Source organism: Odocoileus virginianus, unplaced genomic scaffold (genome assembly GCF_023699985.2).
Source record: "Odocoileus virginianus isolate 20LAN1187 ecotype Illinois unplaced genomic scaffold, Ovbor_1.2 Unplaced_Contig_13, whole genome shotgun sequence".
In the NCBI taxonomy this organism is placed as follows: Eukaryota; Metazoa; Chordata; class Mammalia; order Artiodactyla; family Cervidae; genus Odocoileus; species Odocoileus virginianus.
This window is the reverse complement of record NW_027224330.1, coordinates 214,025-237,311: the sequence shown is the minus strand read 5'-3', so window position 1 is coordinate 237,311 and position 23,287 is coordinate 214,025. Positions and strand designations below refer to the sequence as shown.

At 38.3% G+C, this 23,287-nt stretch overlaps 1 protein-coding gene across 4 annotated transcripts in view; it reads left to right on the top strand.

Moving 5' to 3' along the window:
• MARCHF1 (membrane associated ring-CH-type finger 1) overlaps positions 1 to 23,287 on the top strand; it is a 1,143,673-nt gene that overhangs the window by 912,302 nt on the left and 208,084 nt on the right. For all 4 annotated transcript variants that reach the window (XM_070464065.1, XM_070464068.1, XM_070464067.1 and 1 more), the window contains one exon: positions 11,257 to 11,307. In XM_070464065.1, coding sequence (XP_070320166.1) covers positions 11,257 to 11,307 — 51 coding nt within the window. The remainder of the gene's footprint in view (positions 1 to 11,256; positions 11,308 to 23,287) is intronic.

Here is a 23,287-nt window from a genome sequence, read left to right as displayed (position 1 = left end):
AGCCCACCAGGTTCCTCTGCCCATGGGATTTTCCAGGCAAAAGATCACTAGATAACAGTAAAAGGGGAAAAAAAAAAAAAACAGAACAGTAAGATACTACAAATTGTAATTGCAGAAAGCCATCATCTGCCCCTAGGTCTGTGTGAACAAGGGAAGGATAATGGAATTATTAAAAGCTTGGAAGAGGCACCAGTGGAACTGAAACTCAGATTTCTGAGGAGGGAGCCAGCTGAGCTGGTGCTGGAGTCTGAAGCCTGAATCTGTTTCCACAAGTGTGCTGCCATGAGGAAGAAGTGATCCTAGGCTGATGCTCACACACAAGCAGCAGATAAACAGCCAACAGGAAGCAATCCCGTTTTCTTTATCCAGGCTTCCAGTTTCCCTGTGGAGCCCTTCATAGACTATATTCACAGGGAGATGTGTGACTTCACGGCATCCCAGACCCAGAGTAGAATATAGGAGAGTGGGCTTAAAAGTGCCAGACATTAGCTTACCAACTGACACATCTTTATTGCAAGATATTTTTTATTTGTCAGTTAAAAACAGAGCTGCATTGAGTTCTTATTTACATACCCTTATGTATCAGTGCTTTTATTTCTCTGGGATAGATTACTGCATAAAATGATATTTTAAATTTTAACACATGTTGCAAAATTTTTGTTGTTGTTGTTGTTCAAATGATACTGCAGAAATTAACAGACCTGCTAGTAATTTTTAAGAGAATTCCTTCTTCTTACCCACCAACAATAGAGTCTATTGCTCTTTTCCATTTTCCCAGCATAATGGATATAAAGCATTGTCTTGTTACCTCAATTTTCATTCTCCTGACTGCTTGTGATTTTAAGTATATTGTCATATGAATATTAACAATCTGTAGTTACTTTTTATTCATTTCAATTCTTGTCTTTTGCTTAATTTTTGTTGTTGCTGTTGTTGGGATTCTTTCTGTTACCATTTTGTGTGTATGTGTGAACAGACAAAGCCTTGGCTTCCTTGGTGATTCAGATCATAAAAAATCTGCCTTCAATGCAGGAGATCCAGGTTCGATCCCTTGAGAAGGAAAGAGCTACCCATTCTTGCCTGGAGAATTCCATGGCCAGAGGAGCCTGGCAGGTTACAGTCCATGTGTTGCAAAGAGTCAGACATGACTTAGCAACTATCATTTTGACTATTATAGAAACTGAACTTTATCAGTCTTCTGTACTATAGTTTTTTCTAACTCTATTGTTTGTTTATTCACTTCCATTTCTGTATTTTTCCAATATGATATAACCAAATACAACTTACCACTACTGATTCCTATATTATATAGATCTCTCTCACCCCAAAATTGCATTTATAATACAGGCTTATTTCAAGGACTTTTTATTATTTTTTACATTTTAGACTTTTTTTCATATACTTTGGCTGTAAATGTCATTTGATATGGGTTTACTGTTTCTTGTCCAGAAGCATTTATTATATTACCTATCATTTCAATATTAATTTGACTACTAGTTTTATTAAATATGAAATTCTTATACTTATTTTTGGGTTTTCTATTCTGGATTTTACTGACTTTTGATTAGGATTTCCCTGGCAACTCAGCTGGTAAGGAGTCTGCCTGCCATGCAGGAGTCTCCAGTTCAATTCCTGGGTTAGGAGGATCCATTGAGAAGCGAAAGGCTGCCCACTTCAGTATTCTTGGGTTTCCCTGGTGGCTCAGATGGTAGAGAACCCACCTGTAATGTGGGAGTTCAGTCTGTGGGTTGGGAAGATCCCCTGGAGGAGGGCATGGCAACCCACTCCAGTATTCTTGCCTGGAAATCCCCATGGACAGAGGAGCTCTGGCAGACTACAGTCCATGGGATCACAAAGAGTCAGACATAATTTATTATGTTAACTATCGTTTCAATATTAATTTTACTACTAGCTTTGTCACATGTGAAATTCTTATACCTATTTCTGGATCTTCTATCCTGAATTTCAGACTTTTGATTAATTCTTATGCCAATACCATACTGACTTAATATCAGTGACTTTATATGGGCAGTGCCTAACATAAGAAGATGTCCTTTTGTTTCGTATTTTTTTTTGTCTCTTCTCAGACATTTCTTTTTATATACCTGTTATTTAAAATCATTTTATCTATTTTCTTTCTACTTCAAAAAAGAAAAAACAAATTTCAAGACCTTATTGAACCCACACTCTATTTATATGTCAATTTATAGAGGATCTATATTTTATGAAATATTCTTGCCATTACAGAATGTTTTAAGATCATGATTTATACTCGTCAATAAGATATTATCTTTTATATTTTAATAAGACTTTAAGAGATCCTTTTCACATTTGTTCTTAAGTGTTTTATAGGTTTGGGTTTTATTTTGACACTTCTGGATATTTATAACTAGAAGAGAGAAAGCTATTGATTTTGCAGTATTTCCATTAAGAAAGACTAAATTGTTATATAAAGAAACCCAAAAATGTGGTGACCCCAAATAAATACAAATTTATTTATCTCTTGTGACTGTTCAGAATGTATATTATAAATTAGCAGATGGCTTTTCACTGACGGTCATTAAAGGACTCAGGGGAATTCAGCTCTACCACCTTTAATATGTGCTTCTTGGCTTGCTCCAATAGTCTCCATCCTCACATAGAGCGGCAGAAGAGACCATGGAGTAAAGTTTAGATTTATGGGCCAAGCAGAAAGCTGATGAATGTTAGCTCTGCCGACATCTCACTGGAGGGAATTTGGCCATCAGTTCAGTTCAGTTCAGTCACTCAGTCGTGTCCGACTCTTTGCGATCCCATGAATCGCAGCACGCCAGGCCTCCCTGTCCATTACCAACTCCCAGAGTTTACTCAAACCCATATCCATTGAGTCGGTGATGCCATCCAGGCGTATCATCCTCTGTCGTCCCCTTCTCCTCCTGCCCTCAATCCCTTCCAGCATCAGGGTGTTTTCCAATGAGTCAGCTCTTTGCATCAGGTGGCCAAAGTAATGGAGTTTCAGCTTCAACATCAGTCCTTCAAATGAACACCCAGGACTGATCTCCTTCAGGATGGACTGGTTGGATCTCCTTGCAGTCCAAGGGACTCTCAAGAGTCTTCTCTAACACCACAGTTCAAAAGCATCAATTCTTCGATGCTCAGCTTTCTTCACAGTCCAACTCTCACATCCATACATGACCACTGGAAAAACCATAGCCTTGACTAGATGGACCTTTGTTGGCAAAGTAATGTCTCTGCTATCTAGGTTGGTCATAACTTTCCTTCCAAGGAGTAAGCATCTTTTAATTTCATGGCTGCAGTCACCATCTGCAGTGATTTTGGAACCCCCCCTAAAATAAAGTCTGACACTGTTTCCACTGTTTCCCCATCTATTTCCCATGAAGTGATGGGACCAGATGCCATGATCTAAACTAAGGTTTTCTGAATGTTGAGCTTTAAGCCAACTTTTTCACTCTCCTCCTTCGCTTTCATCAAGAGGCTTTTTAGTTCCTCTTCACTTTTTGCCATAAGGGTGGTGTCATCTGCATATCTGAGGTTATTGATATTTCTCCCATCAATCTTGGTTCCAGCTTGTGCTTCTTTCAGCCCAGGGTTTATCATGATGTACTCTGCATATAAGTTAAATAAGGGGGGTGACAATATACAGCCTTGACATACTCCTTTTCCTATTTGGAGCCAGTCTGTTGTTCCATGTCCAGTTCTAACTGTTGCTTCCTGACCTGCATACAGGTTTCTCAAGAGGCAGGTCAGGTGGTCTGGCATGCCCATCTCTTTCAGAATTTTCCACAGTTTATTGTGATCCACACAGTCAAAGGCTTTGGCATATAGGCAAGTTGTAATTGGAAGAAACCCTGGGAGATGTAGCATGATAGGGATAATGCATACCTGGTTACCATTTTCTTAATATAGAGGAAGGGATAGTGGATTTTTGGAAATTTGTAGACTCTGTCATGATATACATATTCTCTATCTAGCCATTGTACTAAAGTCTCATTAACTGCAGTTTCCTTTTATAATTAGAGGCAGTTGGAATTTATATAATATTATATTTATCAATAAGATAAAAATGGCTTATTTTTAGCTTCTTTTTCAATAATATTTCAAATATTTTATTTTTGTTGTTGTTATGTTTGTTAGAAACTCTAAGTTAAGCTGAATAATAATAGCAAGAGCAAACATCTCACGCTTCCCTGGCGGTTCAGTGGTAGAGTCTTCCTGCCAAAGCAGGAGACATGGGTTCCATCCCTGATCCAGGAAGACCTCACATGCCATACAGCAAGCAAGCCGATGTAGCATTACTACTGAGCCTGTGCTCGAGAACCCAGGTGCCGCAGCTCTGAAGCCACTGCGGTGAAAAGCCTGCACACCGCACCTAGAGAACAGGCTCTGTTCAGCAAGACAGAGAGAGCCCGCGTGTGGCCAGGAAGGCCCGGAGCAGCCATAAATAAATAAAATTATATAAAAAGAGCAAGCATTCCTAAAAGAGTATCTTTAATTAATGTAGTTTTAGTATTTTGCCATTTAAGATAATATTTGATAATGATTTTTTTTCCAGATGATATTCTTTATTATATAAACTGTTTCTGAGCTAGAAAAAGATGGATAGCTATGCAATTCACTATAGGCAGTTAGCAAAACTCTGATAACTGAAGGTGGACAAAACAAGATGTGCAAAGAATATTATGGCTAATCACACCAATGAAGAAGTCATAAATAAATATTTAACAAACAAAATCTAACGGCGTGTTAAATGAATCATAAGTATATAGGATTTACCACCAAGAAAGTACTAATTTTCTTTTTTTTTTTTCAAATTTTTATATGGGATAGTTTATTTTTTTTCCATTTATTTTTATTAGTTGGAGGCTAATTACTTTACAACATTGTAGTGGTTTTTGTCATACATTGAAATGAATTAGCCATGGATTTACATGTATTCCCCATCCCAGTCCCCCCTCCCACCTCCCTCTCCACCCCATCCCTCTGGGTCTTCCCAGTGCACCAGGCCGAGCACTTGTCTCATGCATCCAACCTGGGCTGGTGATCTGTTTAAGATATTATCTTTATCACTTTAAAGATTTCCTTCAATTTTTACTTTACTTAAAGCTTACATTTCAGTAAGAGTACCAAGGTTTGTTAAACACCTTAACTATAGGATCATAATGGTTTTCTCTTTCAAAGAACTGTTGATCAATTTCCTGATAAGGAAATACCCTGAATAAATCTTATTTTATTCCTTGAGAATTTTTGATACACTGCTGGTATATCAAACATCCATGCTACTATTAGATACATGCTAATATGTTAAAGGAATTTTTCGTCTTTAGTCCCAAATATGACCATAGTGTAGGCTTCCCAGGTGGCACAATGGTAAAGCATCCAGTTGCCAATGCAGGAGACGCAAGAGTGAAGATTCGATCCTTGGGATGGGAATTTCCCCTGGAGAAGGAAACGGCAACACACTCCAGTATTCTTGCTTGAAAATTCCATGGACAGAGGAGCCTGGTGGGCCACAGCCCATGGGATCACAAAGAGTCAGACACAAATGAACACAAGACCATAGTATTACTTTCTTTTCATTTTTTATTTTTGATGCTGTCTTAACACATTTGAAGTGTCATTTATACAGAGTTCATAATACAAATTGGGGAATTTTATGTTCTTATGGTTAAGAATAGTGTAAATGAAATCGTAATTTTGTTTTCTTGAGAAGTAGGTATAGGGAAAGAGCAAATTAGCCAGGATGGTATGGTCAGACTCTCTCGCTCCACAGCCTCTTGCTCTTGCCCCATGCTTTGTAAATAATGATTATGTAACAGTTGAGATCATTTGTAGCCTGCACGTGCATGTCGCGAAGTACTCACTTGGTCAGGGAGTGTGCAGCACGCATATATGCGAGCTCCACCTAGAGTGGGGCCAGCTGTGTGACCCAGTGTGGCCCAGCTGTGCCTGCTGGGTCAGCCAGAGGAGAATCCTGTTACGGCTGCTGGGCCAGCCAGGAGGGAACAAACGTGTCTGTAGTGCCTGTGGCTCCTGAGTCTTCTTCCAGCCTCTTAACTCACGCCTTGCCTACCCTGGGTTTAGTGAACAGCGCAAACAATGTGAACAGCAAGACAACTGGCCTCACGAACAGGATCAGCAAAACAGTAAGATACAACTCAAAGCTTCACTGGTGGCCCAGCGGCTGAGTCTGTGCACCCAATGCAGGAGGCCCAGATTCGATCCTTGGTCAGGGAACTAGATTCCATATGTCACAACTAAGACGCAGCACTACCAAGTAAATGAATGAAAAACAAATATTGAAAAAAAAAGATAGAGCTCAATTGTGAAATGATCATGCCCTTATCCTTTGTAGGGACTAGAGACTTTTATTTACTTATCCAATCTCCTCTTGGTTAGTCATCTATTCAAATTTCCCTCTTTTTGAATAAATTCTGACAACTTTTATTTTGCTAAATGTGATTCATTTCCTCTAGGTTTTCAAATTTGTTGCAGTACCATTACATGTAACCTTCTTTTACATTTTTTAAAATATTTTCTATGTCTCTGATTGTATCCTTTCTTATTTCTTACATATCTCTGCTCTCTTAAATAAATTTTTAAAAGTCTCATAGGGAATTCATCTGCTTTGTAATTATTTTCAAAAACCTGCTATAAATTATTTCTTTATTCTTATTTATGCCCATGTAATGAGTTTTAGCTTTCATATTTTATTGTTTTTACTGCATTAAAAAAAATTGTTTTGCTACTGTGTTCTTCAGTAATGAAAGTCTTTAAAGTCATAAAATTTTATCTGGATATAGCTTTTGCTGTGTTACATAAGTCTTAGAATAATGTTTTCCAGAATTTCTGGCTATAATTTTCCAAAAGCTTTCATTTCTTTGAACCAAGCCTTATCTTAAAGTGGGTTAGTTTGCAGGTGATCAAGATTTATTAGTAACATTTCAAATTTTTATTTCTAATTTTATTTCTAATTTTACTGGCTTAATATCAAGAGAGGTGCCCTATAAAATCTCTACTTGGAGATTTTCGTTGAGATACTACTTGAAGCCAGATAAATTTTAAACGTTTCATAAGCGTTTTTTAAAGTATTTTTTATCTAAGGGACATGACATTTTTAATAAATCTATTAATTGAGTTTTATTATATTATTCAATGTCTCTGTGTCATTTTTTTTTGTTTACAAGCCACATTGCTTTAAAAGATTTTTCTTCTATTTTAAACTTTAATTCTTTAATTGTTTAGCAGCAATAGTTTCATGATCAACTTAGAGTTTTTCAGATGATCCTCAAAATTGCCTCATTTTTTCTTCTTTCAAATATTCTTGTCTTTTAACCTGGGGTGGGGAGGACAAAGGAAGAAAACTGTAGAATACCATCATATCTGTTGTCTGATTAGTGGTCTGAAATTGTCTTATTCTGATTTCTGCACTCAGAAATAGATTTTTTTTTTTTCCTTAAAAAACAAACAAAAATCCTCCCTCAAGCTTCTTTACTTCCCTCTCCTGATTACTGGTATGATATAGAGAGTAGTCTTCTGTAGGTAAATACAAGTCCACTGTATCATACATTCTTTAACACAGAGTGTTCCACTTTAAAGAAACTATGTCATTTTCCTTAGATTATAATGTTAAATGAGTACAAACAATTTAGTAATGATTTCCTTATTTGGTAATCATTTATTCTTGCTGGTGATAAAAATCAACCCTTTCTTAGTAAGGTCAAATTGAAAAAAAAATATCCTATGTTAATAATAATCATCACAAAAAATTTAGCAATACATTAAAACTTATAATCTTTTGAAAATATTTTAAAACAATTGTGAAACTAGAAGTTTCTCTCCCTGCATGCCATGAATAAGCTGCTAAATTTGATCTACTAAAATATCTCATCAATGTTATTGCTTCATGATCCCTTAATTTTTGTGTAAATTTGTCTGGAACTCTTATTGGTTTCAATTTTAGTGACCTACAAGATCATTATAATTTGGGCACCAGTAAGTTACATTATATTCTGTGACAGCTTCTATTTAATCTAAGGTAAAGAATTTAAACTGATCATAATGAGGTATGACAACCATATTTCACTGATCTAGGAAAAAAGAACACATCACAGCAATAGTAATGGGACAAACCACCCAATTAATCAGTAGCAAATTGGACAGGTTGCATTGGAAATTTTCCATAAGGGAAAGAAAATGCTTCTGATGCCTTGCTTTGAAAGCAAGGCAGACTGGAATTCCTTAATCCTCTTTGGTAGAGAGCAATTTGATATTCCATTCTTAAGTTTTATATGCCAGAATCTAATCCACAATGGAGGTGGAATTGCAGGACAAAGAAACTAGGGTGTTTATATTAATATTACAGATCTAGTAACTTGTGATGATTGTCATGATTTTTGAGGGAGCTCTTTGGGTGTTTCCTCTACCTGTGAATAATAATGGAAATATTATGATCTTGTAATCTATAATTTTTTTCATCTATAACTCATTCTATCCAGTCCCCATTTCACAGGGAGTAATTTAGAGGCCTGGGCTCTTGAATACACTCCTGCTAGAACTAGTTCAGAGGTACAAGTCTAGTTCACATCAAAACCCCAAATTTTACATCACTGCAGATGAGCAATAGGGTAACCTCTCTGTTCCCAAGTGTAAACTGGAATAAAAATAATAGAGACCTTAGCCATGACAAAATGCTAGCCCTTGTCTAAGCTGTTTACTTCCTTCAATGCCTAACCTTGTATTAAAAGAGAATAGAACTAACAGATTTCAAGGTAGAAGATCTTTTGAAATACTAAATAATCAAGGAGGTGTTCCCCATGCTGCTAGATTGGGAGCTGCGGTGGGAATTATCTGCTTATTGTAGCCCCATGATGAACTCACTCACAATTGTGGAAGGATCTGAGCATCATTTTTATCTCAAAACACTACAGAGTCCCATTTGGTTGGAAAAAGTAGGTAACCTGATGTCAAATTCAGTTTGTACAGTACTTCTTAGTTCTTGTTGAAGCGCCTTTCAATTCTAGTTCTTTGGCTAGGTTCTCAAATATCACATAAATATAGAAAACATAGTGAAACAATGAGGACAACCAAACTCCCCTCAAGTCTGTTGTATCATTGACTGCTCTTCTATCAAGTAGGATGTCAAAATTCTGAATTTCACTGAGAAGAAAAGATGGATTAGTTTTGCTTTCTTGTCTGTAGAAGAAGAGTTGAAGTGTCAGTGGAAAAGTAACTCTCTCCATCACCAGGGGAAGCTAATCAAGGAAAAGTGTCTTTGGGGAACACACACATTAATCTCCAGCTGGATCACAGGGCTGTTACAAGGTGTAACTAATCATATAGCTGTGACTCATCTCGGTCTGTAGTAACGTGCTTCACAGTGACATTCATGGTTGTATGAAATGGAAGGTGCATGTAAAGGAAAAAGTACTGTTCAGCTGTAATGCCTGCAAGCCTGCGCCAGACTCAGTGACAGTTTGCAGTGAATGCAGCCACTGTGTTTCCATATTGACACGTTGCCATATCCCCTCATCACAGTGTTTCTGAAAACTGTCTCCAGCAGTCATCGCTGGGCAATTTCAGACCTGCAGCTTGTTATAAAAACTTAGTTTTAATGTCTGAGTAATATTCCATGGTGTATATGTACCACAGCTTCCTTATATATTACTCAGCCATTAAAAAGAATTCATTTGAATCAGTTCTAATGAGATGGATGAAACTGGAGCCCATTATACAGAGCGAAGTAAGCCAGAAAGATAAAGACCAATACAGTATACTAACACATATATATGGAATTTAGAAAGATGATAACAATAACCCTATATGCAAAACAGAAAAAGAGACACAGATGTACAGAACAGACTTTTGGACTCTGTGGGAGAAGGTGAGGGTGAGATGTTTTGAGAGAATAGCATCGAAACATGCATATTTCTAGGGTGAAACAGATCACCAGCCCAGGCTGGATGCATGAGACAAGTGCTCGGGCCTGGTGCACTGGGAAGACCCAGAGGAATCGGGTGGAGAGGGAGGTGGGAGGGGGGGATTGGGATGGGGAACACATGTAAATCCATGGCTTATTCATGTCAATGTATGACAAAAACCACTACAATATTGTAAAGTAATTAGCCTCCAACTAGTAAAAATAAATGGAAAAAAAAATAAAACATAAGAAAAAACTTAATTTTCAAATATGACTTCTGTCAAGATGCACTGTAGTTGTCTACTCTGATCCACTGTGATATTGAGTCCAGATGCTCAGAAATAGTTTTTTAAAGATTTCTAAAGTGTTAATATAGACCTTTCACAAAATATTGGTTTCCAGAGCAGGGTCTTTCAAGGTTTTCTACACAGAAGGAAAGATGTGCTGTGATCTCTTGGTGCGTGTAACACGCAGAGCACCCACACATCCTGACTGCCGATCAGTCACCCACCAGCAGATAACTGGGGGAGTGGGAAGAGTGACCGACCTGGAAGAAGGCCCTGCACTGGCCCCGGCTCGGGAAGCGCTCTGGGGGTGAAGGCAGCACAATGCCTATGGTCTTCTAACTAGGGGGTGCCACTTGTCAGGGGCCCTTTTTACTTTAAAATTGGATGACTTTTTTTTAATAAAAGTATCTATTCAAGAGCTTTGTGCATGCTTCTTTTCTCCTAAATTGAAAATTCCTTAGGCGGCAAGAACAGAGATATAATTTTTAAATTTTATTTTTTTAAGTTTTAAATTTTAAAATATTTTCTAATTTAAACAGTTACCTTTTAAATTGTCTTTAAACTTTCTCTCATTTTTAAAATAAGAGAAAAGACAAACAAAATGTATTGTAGAAGAATACAAGTTAGATGTTATGCACCATGTACCAAATATTGCACACGGATGCAATATTTACTGACACTGAGAATCAGAATTTACTCAGAATTTCCTGGTAGCCAAAGCCAAAAAAGAAATAAGGGCCTCTATTTTCATTTATAAATTTATTTCAAAGGAACTGCATTTATTTTTCTAGAGAAATAAGCGTTTCCTAGAAACAAATATTCCTAGATTGGTATAAACCCTGATACTAATTGAAATATTTTTTTTAAAAATACACTAATATGTACTATAGAAATAAAATTTGGTGTGAGAAATACCATCTTGTGTAAGAAGATTATTTTGTCTGTCAGAACAGTAAGAAGGACTTCTACATTTTGGCCTGCGCTATGCTTTCTTTTCTCAGCAGTAATGATTATTGCTATATTTTAATCAATGTCTCTAATTTTATTTTTCAGAATGACAAATCCCCAAGGCGATCTGCAAGTCGATCAAGTAATATCTCAAAAGTAGGTGAAGTATATTCATTTCCTTGTTTATTGATTTACATATTTTATGAGTTCAAGTAAATATTTTACAATGTTTTACCTGCAATTGTTATCTGTGACCAATGTACAAATATGACTTGCTAATGGTAATAACTATTTTAAGGGTTTACTGTGATGAAAGGACATGCTTTCACACTACAAAATGAGTGAAGTTATTTTTTCCTCTTCAGTGCTGTATGCAAAAAGTAATTTGCTGCTTTCAGAGTGTCACTCAAAGCATGTTAATTCTCTCCCTTGAGCTCAGAGAGCTGCCACACACATCAGTGCAAACTGTCAAACATCACGGTACTATTTCCATGAACTCAATTTTTCCAGGAGTTTGGGCTCAACTATGCTGGAATTTAACCAGGACAAGTTTTAAAAACCAATTTAAGACATTAGTTTGGTAAGATATTTACTTTATAGAATCAATAGCTGAAAAACTCATACTGCTTTCTAGATTATCTATAAATCCAAGCAAGACACCAGAGTATTGAAAGCTTATGGCATAGGAGAGATATACTGGATTTTTATTTCACCTGAAATACAAAAATTCAGTTCAGTTCAGTCATTCAGTTGTGTCCAAGTCTGCGATCCAATGGACTGCAGCACACCAGGCTTCCCTGTCCATCATCAGCTCCCAGAGTTTACTCAGACTCATGTTACCAACACTCACAACTACAGGAATTAAGCACATCTTGTGTGACTCCCCAGGAAGTCAACTTGTGGATGTTTGGAACTGAGCTCCCAGTTCCCTCTGGACTTCACCTCATGTGCCTTTTCCCTTTGCTGACTTTGCTTTGTGTCCTTTCATTGTAATAAACCATAGGGATGAATATAACTACAAGTTCATCACTGTGAGCAGTCCTAGGAAGTCACTGCCCCAGGCGTGGTCATGGCAACCTCTGATATTCCAGTCAAAAGGGTACAGACCAGAGGTTGTGGGGGGTGCATTTACATTTGGTGACAGGATAGCACTAGGACTTGGAGGGCGGGTATGACTTGATTAAATGCAAGGAAAGGATGTTTAAAGGTATATATGTGAAAGGCATAGAAGTTAGAAAGCATGGATTACAAGAAGGATACACAAAACAGTTTTTAGGGGCCTTTGAGATGGAACATTGGTCATAGGACATTCTCTTTAATGGTACAAGTGTTCCCTGGCTTGGAAACAGAGATGGATGTAGAATCCATCAAGATCCTTGAGACTTTTTTTTTTTTTTTTAGTAAATAGAACATTAGAAACAGAACATTATTATTTTTGCTGAATTTCAGGGTTGTATAAGTCCTGACTGATCTTGCTACTGTGAATATGAAATATCCAAGGGTAGAATAAATAAAAATGTTGAACTGTTAGTAAACACTTAAAGTTTTTCTCCTTAGTCTTTACTTTTGAATATTTCTACCTGATATTATTCAACTGCAATTATACTTTGAGTTTTCTGGTTATTCCAATCTTGAGTTTTTTTTTTTTTTTTTTTATCAGTTTATATTTATAGCTTGTTTTAGGATGTATAAGATACATTTGTGACTATTTTTCTTACACTAATAGATTTGTGTGCATTAGCTATGTTAATGCTGATCCAAAAGCTACAGAGCTGCTATATAAAAATTTAAAACAATGTATGTGGGATTGTCAAAATATCTCATTGTGAACATACCAGCATTCATTTTTTTCCCCTCACTCATTCCTCTAAAAAGCTGCTTTTGATATTAGTGTTTGTTGCTGAAAGGTTGTTGCTGAACGATAAGATGCCGGGATTCTTGGCCTCCGGAGGAGAAGAATTCAATCCGGGGCCAGAGACGAGGCTGGATTGCTCAGAGCTTTTGTGTAATAAAGTTTTATTAAAGTATAAAGGAGACAGAGAAAGCTTCTGACATAGGCATCAGAAGGGGGCAGAAAGAGTACCCACCTCCTAGTCTTTAGCTGTAAGTTATATAGTCACTCACAGTCTGTTAATGAAAAGAAAGGAATGTCTTAGAATTTAGAATGGCACCAGATAATTCATCCCCAGCCATAAATGATTGACTTGAATCTTGTAGAAGGGCAGATTACCGAACAAATAGTTTCACTTACATAGATTAGGGGGACAATATCTGAGTAAGTAGGTTAGGCCATTTGGCAGAGTCTGGGGTAAATTAACATATCTTAAGACAAACATTTCCATAAAAAAAATGTATTGGTGAACTCAAGGCTTGAGAGTAGTTAGTTTGAGGTGAAACCAGGTGTCATGGCAGCACAGCATTTTCAGAGAAACCTCCTTTTAAATTTGTATAGAGAAGAAAAAATATCGCTGGTTTGTTTCCTCCTGCTGCTTAAGAGAGATAAAAATGTCTGGCACTTGCAGCCTATTTCCTCCGTTTGGAGACCCCTGGCCTTCCTGCCTGTTACCCTCTCATTGCTGCTTTTTTTTTGGGGGGGGGGGTCATTTTTTTTATTATCGTTATTTTTATTGAAGGATAACTGCTTTACAGAATTTTGTTGTTTTCTGTCAAACCTCAACATGAATCAGCCAAGTTCAGTTCAGTCACTCAGTCGTGTCCAACTCTTTGCGACCCCATGAATCGCAGCACACCAGGCCTCCCTGTCCATCATCAACTCCCGGAGTTTACTCAAACTCATGTCCATCGAGTCAGTGATGCCATCCAGCCATCTCATCCTCTGTCATCCCCTTCTCCTCCTGCCCCCAATCCCTCCCAGCATCAGGGTCTTTTCCAATGAGTCAACTCTTTGCATGAGGTGGCCAAAGTATTGGAGTTTCAGCTTCAGCATCAGTCCTTCCAATGAACACCTAAGACTGATCTCCTTTAGGATGGACTGGTTGGATCTCCTTGCAGTCCAAGGGACTCTCAAGAGTCTTCTCCAACACCACAGTTCAAAAGCATCAATTTTTCGGCACTCAGCTTTCCTCACAGTCCAACTCTCACATCCATACATGACCACTGGAAAAACCATAGCCTTGACCAGACAGACCTCCGTTGGCAAAGTAATGTCTCTGCTTTTTAATATTCTATCTAGGTTGGTCATAAGTTTCCCTCCAAATGTATACATATATCCCTTCCCTTTTGAACCTCCCTCTCATCTCCCTCCCCATCCCACTCCTCTAGGTTGATACAGAGCCCCTGTTTGAGTTTCCTGAGCCATACAGCAAATTCCCATTTGCTATCTATTTTACATATGCTTTTTAACACACATACAGCTCACAGATTCATTCCTCATGAGGCAAAATTAGCCAAATTTGGCTTTTCTTTCCTTTATTCTAGGATCAGCCCTCATTATAATCAACTTGTAACAGTGTATTATGTATTTTACAGGAAAAAACCTTTCAAGAGGAAACTATGAAAGGGAAAGAAAGCCTTGTACTTTCAGTTCAAATCAACATCTAGAATTTTCTTTTAAATAAAACACGTTGCAGTTCATAAAGTTTAATCTATTTGTGAAAACAATTCAAAAGCCACTATCTTAAAATGATGTTTGTTAGCTTCCATTATTTCCTGTTATATTTCCTGCACTTAGTCAGTCATGTCCGGCTCTTTGTGACCCCATGGCTTGTAGCCCACCAGGCTCCTCTGTCCTTGGGAATTCTCCAGGCAAGAATACTGGAGTGGGTTGTCATGCCCTCCTCTGTGGATCTTCCCAAGCCAGGGATCAAACCCAGCTCTCCCATGTTGCAGGAGGATTCTTTACTGTCTAAGTCACCAGGGAAGTCCATGAATACTGGAGTGGGTAGCCTATCCCTTCCCCAGGGGATCTTCCTGACCCAGGAATCAAACCAAGGTTTCCTGCATTGCAAGCAGATTCTTTACCAGCTGAGCTATCAGGGAAGCCTGTTATACTCCCTAGACCTCACTTACTTGACAAGGATCATCTAAGTTGTTCAACTGGCCTCTACCTAGAAATATTCTATACCATGTTAAGGTAAAGATGGCACAATAGTGTATAAAATATTATTGCTAAAGCATTCCATTTTCCTGTCTGTGTGCCGCAGCTTACTCTGCAGTAAGTGAAGGTATATAGCATGTCAACACAATTTATTCAACAAATATTTTTAAGGGTATATATTTTAAATACATGCTTTCTTTTGATTAAATACCTTGATTCTACTTCTGTAAATCTTCATCTCTTTGCCTTTAAGATTCCAATGTGTTTTTCAGTAATGTCAAAGTGAATGTGTTTCCCCAATTTAACATGTATTGGGAATTTGTTCTGCTGAACCTGAGCTAAGCATTTGGATCTCAAAATAGGTGTTTAATGTTCTGAGGTAGTGAGAGATCTATCTTTGTTTGCTATTACAAGGGACCTATAAATCAGCCATACCTTCAGACTACATACCTTGAAAGGATAATTTTGACAGGTTGATGAAGTAAGATTGGATGTAGAATTAGGAAACAGCTAGAAAGGAGCTTGGAGAAGGAAATGGCAACCCACTGCAGTGTTCTTGCCTGGAGAATCCCAGGGACGGGGGAGCTGCCGTCTATGGGGTCGCACAGAGTCAGACATAGCAGCATCAGCAGATATGCTGAATGAGCCAATAGAGCTAATTTCGCTTTGTTCGTTTTAGGATGTGTGTCCCTAATGTGAAATCTGTGGGTGCATGAAGCAGTGATACTGAGGCGAGGCCAGTCCATGACTCACTGTTACCAGTACTCACAAGACAGGCCGAAAGGACACGTGTTTATAACAGATGCAGTTGGTGTCCCACCCAGATGCTTGACACCAGCTGTGCTTCCCCCAGCTTCCCTGGGTGTCTTCGTGGACTTCTTCAGCTCTCTTCGTCTCCAGAGATTTTTCCTAAGTCAAGTGCTGCCCTTCACCCTAATATATAACTTGTGAGCAGGTTTTTAAATCATACTTTAATACCCACAAAAGAACATCTGTTAGAGAAGAAGCACTAAATAGGAGGAAGGGGCAGTGTGTCCAGCGGATCTCAACCAGCCCAAGCATCCCGGCCGCTGTGCCAGAGCCAGTAAACGGTGTGGCCGTGTGGGCAGAGGACACGTGTGCAAGCCCTGTAGTGTGGTCTCTCCCTCCCCTGGGGTGATGCAGCCACCTGCCCTGCCGAGTGGACATTTGACCTGAAGAAGTAGGGCTAATGCTGAGCCCCCTAATTTAGTGCCATTTAGACCATCCAGCCACTTATAGTAGCTTGATTAAGTTACATGCCTTCTGGGGTTGCCGCTCCTGGAAAGCTAGGACCAGAGTGAAGTAAGAAAAGCACTAGGTTCAGACACAGAATGTAAGGGGTGCCAAAAACTCAGCAATCAAGTTATATTTTAATGTAATACTCTGAGAAACAAATATCTTGCAAAAAGTCCATGATTCTTCCATCCATGGGATTCTCCAGGCAAGAATACCGGTGTGGGTTGCCATGCCCTCCTCCAGGGGATCTTCTTGATCCAGGGATTGAACCTGTGTCTCTTACATCTACCTACATTGGTAGGCATGTTCTTTACCACTAGTGCCACCAGGGAAGCCCAAAAATGGTTAAGATGGCAAATTTTATGTTATGTGTACTTTACCACAATTTTTTTTTAAAGTTGTATAAAAGAAATAATGGTGAACAATGAAACTAATAAAACTTTGAACTAAAAATAAAAAATTAAATAAAAAAATTATAAAAACAACTCCATGATAAGTAAGATATCTAATTTTTAAATAAAAACAGGATGAGTACTACACCAGGCCATATGCAGCCAGAAGCAAAAATCTGTAATACTGATTTTTGTAATATATTTAATATTTTGTTATTTGTTTACCATGGATGTTTTGCATTAAATTGTTTTAAAATATCCTTTTTCTCTTGAATGCTGAGTTTTTAGGTGCACCCTTATATTGCATGCATGAGCTAAGTGTCTCATTTTTTTCTTTTGCTCAAGTCCTGGCAAAGTGCCTCACATGACACTTTTGAGCTACTGTCAACAGCTATGAACTTAGCATTTGATCTACTAATGAGGGAGTCTGGTTAACATCACATCAGACCCAGGGACTCATTTTATATCATAAAGACGGAACAGTGGATGTATGACTATGAGCCTCCTCCATCCATCCCTATCAGCAAGATGCTGTCAGTGTATCAACACCAAGTACATAGACTTTGGAAGATAAATGGGAGGTATCAGCCTAGAAGAGACTGATGCACTACATTTTTTAAACCAACACCCATCAAACCTAGATAGTGCATTAAAAAGCACAGACATCACTGTGCCAACAAAGAGGTCCATATAGTCAAAGCTATGGTTTTTCCAGTATCATGTACAGATGTGAGAATTGGACCATAAAGAAGGCTGAGTGCTGAAGAACTGAAGTTTTTGAATTGTGGTGTTGGGGAAGATTCTTGAGAGTCCCTTGGACTGCAAGGAGATCCAACCAATCCTTCCTAAAGGAGATCAGTCCTGAATACTGATTGGAAAGACTGATGCTAAAGCCCCAAAACTTTGGCAACCTGTTGGGAAGAGTTGGCTCATTGGAAAAGACCCTGATGCTGGGAAAGATTGAGGGCAGGAGGAAAAGGGGAAGACAGAGAATGAGATGGTTGGATGGCATCACTGACTCAATAGACATGAATTTGAGCAATCTCTGGGAGATGGTGAAGGACAAGGAAGCCTGGCATGCTGCAATCCATGGGGTTGCACAGAGTTAAACACAACTGAGTGACTGAAAAACAAGTGTGTGTGCCATAGCTGCCGTATGGGATCAGCTGAAGCTGGCATTCAGGCAAGATTATATTCTGCCCAGCTCTGTAGTTTCTGCTCTGTAACTCCTCTCATTCCACTTCTAAAGACACTGCCCTAGTAAATCATCTGGACAAGAATTCTTGTCTCAAGTTCTGCTTCTAGGGAATCTGACTTAAGCAGCTTAGGAAATTTTATTGCACTTTTACATTCTTATAACATGCAATCACATGCAATTTTAAATGCATTTTCAAGAGTGTTAGTCCATAAAGGTTTGGAGAAAAAGAGAGAAAAGGAAAGGAGGAAAGCAGAAAGAGAAAGAGAATAGAAGCATTGGTCCTTCACCACAGATAATCTGCCTTGGGATATCTAATATTTTGTTGTTGTTGTTAAATACTGAAAAAGAGTTAACAGTTTATTATAATTTTAGAAAATTCAGATTTCTAAATTGTCAAGAATGCTTTAGAAAGTCCGGAGTGGGGAGGTGGGGGCAGGAATCATTTCAAATTGAGTGTGTGTATGTGTGTATTTAAATCTTGGGGAAGAAACTACATAGTTTTCATCAGCTGAAAAGTTTTCAAAATGTGAATTATGTCTCCACATATCTGTAGAGAAATGCATAGAACAGATTAGTCTTTTGGATCATGGTGAGCTTTGTTTGCCACAGCTGACTTGATCAGCCCTCTCATTGTTTGTAAAACAGAATAGGACAGCTTCTACGATTTTTCATTCATTCATTGAATGCCCAGTTATTGTATGCATGAAATTATTTTACATGCTAAACATTCAAAGCTGTTAGAGCTACTATAGCTATGGCCATTTGGAAACATAGATTCCAAGATTATTGCACATTTCTCCAGTTTGTTATCTTTAGCCAAAGGTCTACTTTTGTCTTTGTTTGTTTGGTTGGTTGGTTTGGTATTTTTACAGAATTTCCTCTAGGACAGGTCTCTGCAGCTTTCCTTGATCTTAAGAAGCAGGAAAACCTGTATGTTTGGGAAGCTTTATATGTAGTAACAGATCAAATCTAACTTCAGTTAAAGCATATTTGAAGATATGGGGGCATCTAGTCCTGGGGGTCAGGCTGGGAAATGCTGTTGACCTGACCATTGGTTGACATGACCTTGTGACCACACCAAATGTGATCAAGGATCATGATTTGGATACTGTAATGCTAACTGATTTTTGTCATCAATTAAATTATGTCTGTGGCCTCACGCATATTCTGGCAAGTGATAGGGCCTGAAATATAGTCTTTCCTTTTTCCTTCAGTGATATGATCCTTACACTATGTAATCTTTATTTAGTTGTGGTTTCTTTCAACCTCCATATCATGTCAACTCTTCTGATAACAGGAAGAGTTGGAGGTAATTTTTTTTTACTTTCTGATTTATTTAAGAGGTACTTAGTAGGATGGAGCCCAAGCATTGCTTTTTTTTTAAAAAGCTTCCCAAGTGATTTGCATGTACAACCCAGATAAAAGTCCCTGGGATGTTTGGAACATCTGGAGACATTTTGGGTTGTCACAGTTGGGGAGGGTGGGGGTTGCTCCTGGCACCTCAAGGAGAGAGGAAGGGGTGTGCTGCTAGACACCTAAGGTACACAGCACAGCCAGCCCCGCAGCAAAGAGCAATCCCGGCCAGATGTTAACAGTGTCACCACTGCAGACTGCACTGGAGGCATGTCTGTCTAAGGCAGAGGCCAGATGTGCAGAATCTGACAGTCCGGGTGGGAGTTTAGACATCCCACTGAGGCAGGGCTCAGTGGACAAGTAGGAGACATGTCAAGGACAGTGGCTCCCATCATCTGGAATGCTCTGTGGGCTTCTGAGACATGGTGGGAAAGGTGGGTTTAGGGTGAGACTCTTAAGCCTCAATCAGGGTGTGGTGTGACTGAGGGTGTGTGAGTAATCCACGTGAGATGGTCAGCAGGCATCCGTGTGGACAGGCTTCTTAACAGCAGCCTTTTCTCTTCGTTAGCAAGTGGCCCTGGGTCACTTTCCCATCTTTGCACAGAAAAGCACTGATTATTATCATTCACTTGCCCTGCAGAGAACCTTCTATTTAAAGGAAAATTTGAACCCAGAGTTCTTGCACAGTGAGTTTCAGCTCTTCAATGCCAGGAGCAGCATGGGCATGGAAGGCAGAATGTCCAGGGCTTAAAAGACATCATTTCTTCCCCTTCCTATCACTGGTGTTCCCTGCCAGGGCTGCAGTCACCCTGCAGTTTGTCGGCATCTGCAGGAACTGCGGGGCTGACACCTCCATCCCCACCCTCATCACGGGGTCACACCGGTCCTGCCTGGCTCCTGCACATGTCCCCTCCCTCCTACACACCACCTCAGTCCACTAGGTTGTCCCAGAGCATGGGTTGAGCTCCCTGCGCCCATGCAGCAGCTGCCCTCTGGCTATCTATTTTACACACGGTAGTGTATATGTTTCAGTGCTGCTCTCTCAGTTCATCCCACCCTCTCCTTCCCCCACTGTGTCCACAAGTCTGTTCTCTATGTCTGCATCTCTATTCCTGCCCTGCAAATAGGTTCATCAGTACCATTTTTCTAGATTCCATATATATGCATTAATATGATATTTGTTTTTCTCTTTCTGACTTACTTCACTCTGTATAACAGGCTCTAGGTTCATCCACCTCAGTTCAACCAATGCAGGTTCTTCCTTTCTTTTTTTTTTTTTTAGGTTTTTTTTTTTAGGTTCTTCCTTTCTATGGCTGAGTAATATTCCATTGTGTATATGTACCACAACTTCTTTATCCATTCATCTGTTGATGGGCATCTAGGTTGCTTCCATGTCCTGGCTATTGTAAATAGTGCTGCAATGAACACTGGGGTACATGTGTCTTTTTGAATTATGGTTTTCTCAGGGTATGTGCCCAGTAGTGGGATTGCTGGGTCATGTGGTAGTTCTGTTTTTAGTTTTTTAAGGAACCTCCATACTATTCTCCATAGTGGCTATTCCAATTTACATTCCCACCAACAGTGCAAGAGGGTTCCCTTTTCTCCACATCCTCTCCAACATTTATTGTTTGTAGATTTCTTGATGATGGCCATTCTGATAAATAAAAATAACAATAAATAAATAAATAAAACACTAGTGTGTTTTATAGTTTGTTTGTTTGTTTGTTTTTTAGTTTTGATTTGTGTTTCTCCAGTAATGAGCATTGTTGAGCAATTTTTCATGTGTTTGTTGGCCATCTGTATGTCTTTGGAGAAAAGTCTGTTTAGGTCCTCTGCCCACTTTTTTTTTTTTAATTGGGCTTTTTGTTTTTCTGATATTGAGCTGCATCAACTGTTTGTATATTTTGGAGCTTAATACCTTTGTCACTTGCTTTGTTTGCAATTATTTTCTCCAATTCTGAGGATTGCATTTTTATCTTATTTATCATTTCCTTTGCTGTGCAAAAGCTTTTAAGTTTAATTAGGCCCCACTTTTTAAAATTTTTTGTTTCTATTTCCATTACCCTAAGAGGTGGGTCAAGGAGGATCTTGCTGCAATTTATGTCAAAAAGTGTTCTGCCTATGTTTTCCTCTAAGTTTTATAGTGTCTGGCCTTACATTTAAATCTTTAATCAATTTTGCATTTATTTTGGTGTATGATTTTAGAAAATATTCTAATTTTATTCTTTTATATGCCACAGTCTGGTCTTCTCAGCACCACTTATTGAAGAGGCTGTCTTTTCTCCATTGTATATTCTTGCCTTAAAGGAAGGTATTTGTTTTAAATGAGATTGATTACAGTCAATGTCTTTCTAATTTTTACAGATATTCATATACTCTAGTTATGGAATCTATGATGAAATAGGAGTATACATTCCAAGTCTAACTGATCACAAATTAATAGTTTTCTGGGATGCTGAGTTGGGGGTAGGAGATGGGGTAAGCAAAAGGAACAAAACAGTCTATTGCTACTCTAAGAAATTGTAACTTTCTTTCTCTAGATTTTCTGAGCTATAAGTTCAAGGCAAGAAAAATTGATCTGAAGCCAAATTGGTGGGTTTTTTTTCCTTTGCCTATGTTTAAACTTTGGATAGTTTAATAACTATGCAAAATGTACCTAAATTCATTTTATCTAACAAGGTAGTTTAATGGGTGCCCTCTTGAATTTTTCATTTATGATTTTATTTCAGGAAATAATGTATGCTTGCAGATTTCCCCCACATGACAATAGGCTGCATTTAGCTCCAGCAACCATAAAGATTGATCACTAAAGGACTCAGACATGCACTAGTTCGATAGTACAAATAAATTTTTAAAAAGCATTGTTTGTCATTGGAAGCCATAGAAGTAAGTTTTTTATCATCTTTAAACGACTTGAACAAAAGATGACTGACATATTTTCTATAGGATGACACTGACATCTCTCAGCCTCTCTCCTTTTCTGTTATTTCATGTATCATTAAGAGGTAGATTTTATTTTTCTTTCTCGCAGGTTACAATTGAATCCTTTTCACTTTTCTCAGTTTACTGACTCATTCACTTGCCATCATCTAATATTTTTTCCTTCCAGTGTCCTTCATCACACTTTTCTTTGAACTCTTTCCATGCATCCTACAGTGAGGAGAATGTTGGAAACTGTGTTGTAATGTAATTAAATGCACAGTCAATTTGAATTGACTAGGCCAGATAAATCCACTTTGGGACTTAAACTACCCAATTTGGCTGTCTTTGCAAATCAGATTAGCTGGATAATTGTCAAATCCCTATCTCAGAAGTTGCCACAGAGATAGATCATGTATTCCCTTATTTGATTCTCATTTCATTAAAATTTACAGTTTAAGCTCTATGAAGGAATAGTGACATGTAAACAGCACCAATTTAAAATGAAATTCAATACCACTTGCACTGTTTTCCATCTCATCTTTCTGTTGAAGTGAGGAAAGGGAAAGTTGTAAGAATATATGTTTTGTACTGCCACCAGGGAAAGGGTAAAAGAGAAGACTCTACACCCAAAGCTTATACACAGACTTCCCTTCACAGCATTCCAAAATTCTCTGTCTTAATAACTTGTTTTATTTTTAACCTTTAAAAATGAAAATAGATTAATTAATTACATTTTGACTCATCAAGGACTTCAGTCTTCAGAAACAACACTTTTGCTGACCAGACTACAATTAGCAAGTATTTTATTTATTTGCTCAGTGAACTTTTGTACTTGTTCTGTTCCAGGGGAAAGAATGTAGCCTCTTACCTCTTGGAAATGTACACTGAACTTGAGAGACTGTTAGATGGGTACTCGGTAATTACAGCTCCATACTAAGTACTTTCTTGACCCCCCAG